Genomic DNA, 9,283 nt, shown 5'->3' with positions numbered 1-9,283 from the left:
TATATATATATATATATATATATATATATATATATATATATATATATATATATTATATACACATACATATATATATAAACTATATCTATTTTAATCAAAATCTATAACTTATACTTTTCAAAATAATAATAATATAAGGTATGCTTATTCATTTAAGATTTTATGGTTTAATTTTTTCCAAATTATATAATTATTTTATTATGGAATGGTTGCAATTTATACTCCAATTAATAATTTTTTTTTTTGTTTCATATATTTTATAAACGATAAAAATATAATTTAAATGATTGCTGACCTCTTTCTTGCATTTTCGATCAGAAAACCTTATCTCTATACAATCTTCCAATATCTGCACGTGAATGTAATTAAGCTATTAGGAATCAAATAATTAGCTATGGATTTCAGAAAAAGTAGAGTAAATATTTGATAATAAATATGAATTAGAAATAAAAAATAAATAATTAAATAGATAAATAAAACTAAAAATAAATAAAATGGTGTTTGATTGGTGTCTTTTGCACCATACTATTAGATTTGATACATATTATCATGTTTATTTTTTAACTTTTAATATCCTAATATTGAATTTAGATCTTTTAATAATAAAAAATGTCATTACTCATTCATTTATCTACTTTTGAACAATATAATAAAAAATGAGATTTTTTTTTAATTGAAAAGATCATTGCCAATGCATTCAGTATTAAACTTTAATACACACACATATGTTATATATATATATAGATATATATATATATATATATATATATACATGTATATATATACATATATATGTATATGCATATATTATATCTTTTTATAATATTTATATATTTGAATTTCTGTTAATTAATTACTTATTTATTCATTTATCTTAATTCAATTCTCATTTCTTGCCAAACAAAGGGACATCTTTTTCTTAAAATTATTACAATTACGAAGTAGTTGACTATAATTATAATTCAGATTCTAATGTTTGAATCAAACCTCCTCTTAATATAATAATAATAATAATAATAATAATAATAATAATAATAATAATAATAATAATAATAATATACTTGCATGCATGCACACATACATATGTATGTATGTATGTATGTATATATGTATATATATAATGTGTGCATATGTATATCTTTTCTATTTTTTGTTTTTCACTTTTTGTTCCATTATTTTTCAAAAGTAGGGGAGGAAAAAAGGAATAACATGTGTAATTACTAATGGATTTGAATTCAATAGCGGAGTACAAGTATGCAAACAAACATTGTAATAGGAATCAAATTCTATAGTAGGGCATAAAAGTTTCTAGCCGAACACCTTGCATAGTTGTTTTCATGTTGAATTTTAATGATATCGATTAACAAAAAAAAAAAATTAAAGATGAGATAAATTTTATAATTTAACAAAATTAATTCAATTATTTTATTTTTGTCAGATTATAAAATATTTCACATTCTTTACTACTTTTAGTATTTTACATTATAAAATTTTTCGATAAATTTAAGAAAACTTACAATACCAAAAAAAAAAAAGAAAAAAACGTGTTTATTACTCCATTCGTCCCATTTTACTATCCTACTTACTATTAATTTGTCAAATCAATTTTTTTCGTTGTTTCTTTATTTGCTTTAGTAATTCATTATTATTTTTAAATATAATTTTTTAATAATACTTTTAATGTAGTTTATAGATATATAAATTTTATTTATAAATAAAAATTGAATCGTAAATAACTCTAGCAAATCCTCATTAACCAAGACACATAAAATTAGAGAGAAGGGGCATAAAAATGAGCAGTGACAATTTTCTAAATAACTATCATCTTATTGCTTGACAAAAATCTTATTGCCCCTTGTTATTTATAGTCTTAGGCATGATACTTCTTAAGTATTGTAAAATTTCTACAAACCTAATAAATAAAAGAAGAGTTAATTATATTTTTTGTCATAGATTTATAGGTGACAATATACTTTAATTCTAGTCATTTTTTATCATAACATCCTCATTTGATCCTAATATTATTACGGCCTGGCCATTTTTAGTCCTCCATGCATCAACAAAATCGTCGAAATATCGTTAAATATAGAGACATTTCAATCTTTTTTATACAAAGTATGTTGAACTGCTATATTTTCTATGTTTATTTTTTTATTGAATGCATCCATAATAGAAGACCGAAATATCTTTGTATTTAACAATATTTAAACTGTTTTGTTGATAAAGGAACAAAAATGATCATGCCACAATAATACTAGAACCAATAGAAGATATTCTAATAAAAAATGACTTAAAGTGAGCCACCACCTATAAATTTAGAACCAAAACTGAAATTATCTCTATAAACGTAAAACAATCAAGAATAATTACCGTATATTGTTCTTCTGAAATAAGACCTAATCCGCGAGCCGTTCGATAAGTATAATCGAAGTTGTGAACTGGAAATGTGGCTCCATTGCCAACTAAGTAGCCCTAATGCAACATAAATTGCAAGACGTGTTACTCAGCTATGGATACAGAAAAATCTAACGGATTTAAAGCACTGAGAAAGGGAATAAAAATGCTATAGAATTTTTGTAAATGACTCAAACTTTAAAGTGTAATTAACAATATCATAGAATTCAATGATTTGGATTTGTCCACACGTTCACACCTAAGGCATGCAATGGTTCTCATGGGAGTCGAACCCACCCATGTGTGTGTGTGTGTGCGCACACATGCACACACACACACACACATACACATACACACACGCATACATACACACACACACAAAATTTAGTTCTCGTGCGGTTGGGTGTCTCCCGTGCGGTTCTGCGGTGAAATCTGAGCCATTGATCTTGCTTAAATCAACGTCTAGGATTACCAAAATTTAGAAGAAAAAAAAAAAAGCGGTGGCAATTTGATAATTTTTGCATCTAGATTAACCGCTCAAATCTAACCGCACCTTCACACCTAAGCAAGCTTTTGCATGCACCAGAACTCATTCATATATATATATATATAGATATACACTTACATACATGTATGTATGTACTTACATACATGTATGTATGTATATACATATGTGTGTGTGAGTGTGTGTGTGAGTGTGTGTGAGTGTATATACATATGTATATATGTGTGTGAGTGTGTGTATATATATATATATATATATATATATGTATGTATGTATGTATATATATATGTATATATATGTATGTATGTATATATATATATGTATATATATGTAATATGTATGTATGTATATATATATGTATATATCTGTATATATATGTGTATATATATACATATATATATATATATATATATATCTATATGTAGGGTCATGTTCAGGTGTGGGCCGCGCCCTTACGTGCGGCCGTGCGGTTTACACCACTCAATGTTACGAAATGCACCACTCAATAACATTGAGTGGTGCATTTCTTAACATTGAGTGGTGTAAACCGCACGGCCGCACGTAAGGGCGCGGCCCACACCTGAACATGACCCTACATATAGATATATATATATATATATATATATGTAGGGTCATGTTCAGGTGTGGGCCGCGCCCTTACGTGCGGCCGTGCGGTTTACACCACTCAATGTTACGAAATGCACCACTCAATAACATTGAGTGGTGCATTTCTTAACATTGAGTGGTGTAAACCGCACGGCCGCACGTAAGGGCGCGGCCCACACCTGAACATGACCCTACATATAGATATATATATATATATATATATATGTAGGGTCATGTTCAGGTGTGGGCCGCGCCCTTACGTGCGGCCGTGCGGTTTACACCACTCAATGTTACGAAATGCACCACTCAATAACATTGAGTGGTGCATTTCTTAACATTGAGTGGTGTAAACCGCACGGCCGCACGTAAGGGCGCGGCCCACACCTGAACATGACCCTACATATAGATATATATATATATATATATATATGTAGGGTCATGTTCAGGTGTGGGCCGCGCCCTTACGTGCGGCCGTGCGGTTTACACCACTCAATGTTACGAAATGCACCACTCAATAACATTGAGTGGTGCATTTCTTAACATTGAGTGGTGTAAACCGCACGGCCGCACGTAAGGGCGCGGCCCACACCTGAACATGACCCTACATATAGATATATATATATATATATATATATGTAGGGTCATGTTCAGGTGTGGGCCGCGCCCTTACGTGCGGCCGTGCGGTTTACACCACTCAATGTTACGAAATGCACCACTCAATAACATTGAGTGGTGCATTTCTTAACATTGAGTGGTGTAAACCGCACGGCCGCACGTAAGGGCGCGGCCCACACCTGAACATGACCCTACATATAGATATATATATATATATATATATATGTAGGGTCATGTTCAGGTGTGGGCCGCGCCCTTACGTGCGGCCGTGCGGTTTACACCACTCAATGTTACGAAATGCACCACTCAATAACATTGAGTGGTGCATTTCTTAACATTGAGTGGTGTAAACCGCACGGCCGCACGTAAGGGCGCGGCCCACACCTGAACATGACCCTACATATAGATATATATATATATATATATATATGTAGGGTCATGTTCAGGTGTGGGCCGCGCCCTTACGTGCGGCCGTGCGGTTTACACCACTCAATGTTAAGAAATGCACCACTCAATGTTATTGAGTGGTGCATTTCGTAACATTGAGTGGTGTAAACCGCACGGCCGCACGTAAGGGCGCGGCCACATTTGAATAAAAATCTATATATGTATATATATATACACATATATATACATACATATATATATATATATATATATGTATATATGTATATATTAAATGTAGTCGCGCCTTCCCATGCGGCCCGTGCGGTTTACACACCACTCAATGTTAAAAAATGCACCACTCAATGTTAAGAAATGTACCACAATGAAAATGCATAAAAATACCTCATAACTCCACTATTTCTAATTGTGCATTTCTGAATACTATGTGGTGTATTTTTTTCGTACATAGTGGTGTGTTTTTGGTGATGTGTACCTAATAGTGCATATTTGTGTGGTGCATTTCTTAATATACATTGAGTGGCGTAAACCGCACCAGCTGCACGGAAAGACCCGGCCACACCTGAAATATATTTATATATTTATATATATATATATATATATATATATATATATATATGTATATGTATATATATGTATGGATGTATGTAAATGAAATATGTTCATACTTAAAATCTTGACCAACCTTGAGATTAACGTGTGGCTTAAGTCTTGCATCAATCCCTGTAAGTTAACAAGTGGGCAATTATTGAAGTATATATGTTATATCAACCAAAAATTTAAATTATTAATAAAGATTCATGACACTTAAAATTTTGTAATGATGGATAGTGTTTGTAACATATTCACTCAAAATGTTTGCACGGATACTTATATCATGAACCAATGTTCGTATAGCAATATTATATTAACCCAAGTTATAATCAAAATATATCACATAATTTCAAACTTATGTTGGATATTTAGAAAAAATATCATTTTTGGTCCCTCAACTGTAATACATGTATCAATTTTGGTCCTTGACTATTAAAAATTTCAAATTAGGTGCATGACTATTCAATTTGTATCACATTTGATCCTTGACTATTAACATTTTCAAATTAGGTGCATGACTATTCATTTTGTATCACATTTGGTCTTGCCGTTAAATTTTCCGGCGAAGTCACCGGTGACCGACTAGTTTATTTAATTTTTATTTTAAAAATTATTTTAATACTCCGTAACTTTTAAATAAAAAAAATTAAAAATAAAAAATAATAATAATAAAATAGAAAACGTCGGCCATCCCCGTTGACTTCGCCGGAAATTTGGCCGAAAAATTTAACGGCAGGACCAAATGTGATACAAAATGAATAGTCATGTACCTAATTTGAAAATGTTAATAGTCAAGGACCAAAAGTGATACAAATTGAATAGTCATGGACCTAATTTGAAATTTTTAATAGTCAAGGACCAAAATCATGGACCTAATTTGAAATTTTTAATAGTCAAGGACCAAAATTATGGACCTAATTTGAAATTTTTAATAGTCAAGGACCAAAATTAATACATGTATTATAGTTGAGGGACTGTCAAGGACCAAAATTAATACATGTATTATAGTTGAGGGACTGAAAATGATATTTTCTCTGGATATTTATATAGTAATGGTGATTAATGTTTCAATTGTACAACCATGAAAGCATAAATAAAATCAATGTATAAAAGATATTGTCAAAAAACCTCTAACTGAGATTTTTTAAATGACATCACATAAATTCACTATTATTGTTGGTTCTTTAATACAGATTATTTATAAAGTCACTACAACAATTCAATTAATTTACTATTGTATGCTTATTATTAAGTGAATATTACTTGTTCAATAAGTCACTTAGGATGTGTTTGGTTCATCGGTTTAGCTATCATGAATGAGAATCAAAGTCATTGTTATTATTTAGTTGACATGTTTCTAGAACACTACTATGTGATTTGATTACCTCCTTAATTAGAAAACTCATTGTCTAATAAAATAAGGGTTTTATTTCATTATTTCCCCTCCTAATTGGTAATTTGATTTTTAAGTTGAGTTTAGTGCTTTTAGATTTTTAATTTGTTTTTTTTTTTTGTCCATATTGGTGCTTTGGATGCCTTTGTATTTTTAAAACCTAATTTATTCCCATTATAAAATCATACATAGCCAAACAACAATATTGGTAATCATTCGAATTTCACCGTACAACCAAACATGCAAAATACTTTCACCAAAACTCATTACCATTACCAAGTATTTGATTTTCATTCCGATTACGATTCCATTTGCAAACCAAACACGCCCTTATTCTAGGTTCATGAAGTCAATTATTGTAAGTTAATAAAGTTGCTATCACATGTTCAATAAGTAACTACTGCAGGCTCAGACAGTGAATACTACAAGTTCATATTGAATACATTCTTAGTTAAATTATCTTTTTCTTTTTCTTTTTTTAAAGATCACATAAACTTCAATGGAATATTTCTTAAAGACTTATTACCATATGATATTGCTTGAACAATCATTGGAACGGTAATACCAGAATATGAGTCTCCACCAACATAGAATGAGTTGGATTGATATAGAAAATGATCTTCTAACCACTATAAAATAATCCAAGTATTAGTTAACTAATGCAATTTTCAATATATATATATATATATATATATATATATATATATATATATATATATATATATATATATATATATATATATGTTCACGTGTGCTTATCACAATGAAAATTGAAAAATCTTTACCTTGCGAATAAATTGAGCTGCATGATAACTTGTTTCTACATCAGTCGCAGTATAATTTTTTGAACTTTTAGCATATGAAAATCCTGTTCCCACGGGTAACTCTAGAAAGATAAAGCTTGCAACCTAGCAATTATTTTTTGGACTTCATATATTAGTAACTGAAATTGACCTTAACATTTATTGATAATGTTATATAAAAGCATGAAGTAAAGTACCTTTGTCCATGAATAAGGATTTAGTGACAATGTAGGCAAACTCCAGTTATTCTTTGGTACATCAAATAACAATGGCCCTGTGCATATGGTTGATTTAATTTAGAAATATTTTCGTTGACACAATATTTGTATTATTTATATTATATTAGTGTCAAGTTTTCCTTAATTGAAACAATTTATAGGCATTTTTTATATAATTATACTTGAATCGAGTTAGTTATAATTCAATTTTTATAGTATTTAGTTTAAAATTATTGGATAAAATTTACATATCTAAAGACTAAATTAAAAGTTCTATTAAGCACAGAATGTCATATTAGAAAATTATAAAATCAGAACAAATCTGTTCAAACAATTAAAGAAATATAAAGAATTTTAAAACATTTTTTTGACACATCAAAGTTGTGCATGCAAAAATCCTATGTTAAAAAAATGATACAAATTAAATTTAAACCTCACCCAATTCTTCGGTCATTGCAACAAAAGAAGAGCATCCGGGACCACCGGTGATCCAAAGCACAATAGGATCAATACTGGGATTTGATTCAGACTTTACAAAATAATAAAAAAGTTGTATATCTTCTGATTTCCCAACACCGATATATCTAATCACAAACACCAAAGTACATTAAATTCATCATTGTATATGTATAAATAAATAAATAAATAAATAAATAAATAAATATATATATATATATATATATATATATATATATATATATATATATGGCTAAGTTTCAGTGCGATCATGTTTTAACGTGCTGCCGCACTTATGTAAAAAACTACCAATAGTTTTAGCAAATTCACAACAATGAAATGCATCAATGAACCACAAAATGCACTACACAATCAAAAAAATGCATCATACCTCACCACGCCTAATGGTGCATTTTCGAACATTGTGTGGTGCGTTTATGCATACCTAATGGTGTACTTTGTGGTGGTACGTACCTAATGGTGAGTTTTTTGATGCATTTCTCTCGTGTGTTTCCTAACACTATTGGTGCGTTTTTGCATATATATACCTAATGGTGTGGCCGCATCGGCGGTACTTTAACGCCTGACCACATTTGAGCTGACATCTATATATAATTGAGATATCAAATGAGAATAACCTAGGCAAGAACTGTGGACAAATCTGATCTGTCCATCTAAGATGATAAAAGATTTAAAATTAATGAAAAATAAGAAAAATTACAATGACATTTCTGTAATTTTTATAATTACGATTGTGCATTTGAAGATCTTGACATGTTTTCGCGAATAATTGATAAAAACTAGGACCCTATTATTAAACTTTTATGTTTGCAATAATTATACAATGAATCATGCTCTTAAAAGTACTTAAATGTGATAAGATCATAGTTGTACCCAGTTTCGAGTTCAAATGGAAGAGGCCCTTCAGGTTGAACCCCTGGGAGATACTCCACCTTAGAGCCTGTTGCCGTAACATGAGGTGAAGAGCAAAACCATAAAACGACGACGGTTCCTAGAAGCAAAGGAAGAGAACTGCTGCATCTTCGTCGCAAAAGATTTGCAAACAACATTTTCGTCAAATTTAATTTAATTGTCACAAGAAATAAAAAAGGCGCATTTTTGCACGCTGCATGGTTGCTGCTCTTTTATACAACGGCTTCGCACCTAAATCCTAATTTTTACTTTTTATTTATACGGATTAGTTGGCTTCTTCTGCAGGTGGCTCTACTTTTTAAGTTAATAATTATGGTACATTCTTTTTAAAAAATTATGGTACTCCTTTTAATTTTAGTCC

General features: G+C 30.1%; 1 protein-coding gene across 1 annotated transcript in view; it reads right to left on the bottom strand.

The window, feature by feature from the left end:
- LOC116031559 (serine carboxypeptidase-like 11) overlaps window positions 1-9,064 on the bottom strand; it is a 16,672-nt gene extending 7,608 nt beyond the window's left edge. The window contains exons 1-8 of the mRNA XM_031273797.1: window positions 8,884-9,064; window positions 7,972-8,117; window positions 7,513-7,589; window positions 7,298-7,420; window positions 7,039-7,141; window positions 5,211-5,248; window positions 2,371-2,472; window positions 296-349 (exon numbers count right to left, since the gene is read on the bottom strand). Of these exons, the coding sequence (XP_031129657.1) occupies window positions 296-349; window positions 2,371-2,472; window positions 5,211-5,248; window positions 7,039-7,141; window positions 7,298-7,420; window positions 7,513-7,589; window positions 7,972-8,117; window positions 8,884-9,059 (819 nt within the window). The 5' untranslated portion in view covers window positions 9,060-9,064. The remainder of the gene's footprint in view (window positions 1-295; window positions 350-2,370; window positions 2,473-5,210; window positions 5,249-7,038; window positions 7,142-7,297; window positions 7,421-7,512; window positions 7,590-7,971; window positions 8,118-8,883) is intronic.
- Window positions 9,065-9,283: the final 219 nt, after the last annotated feature.

This window comes from Ipomoea triloba, chromosome 10, assembly GCF_003576645.1.
Source record: "Ipomoea triloba cultivar NCNSP0323 chromosome 10, ASM357664v1".
Classification (NCBI taxonomy): Eukaryota; Viridiplantae; Streptophyta; class Magnoliopsida; order Solanales; family Convolvulaceae; genus Ipomoea; species Ipomoea triloba.
Note: the sequence above shows the minus strand (reverse complement) of the source record. Positions and strands in the feature narration are given on the sequence as shown.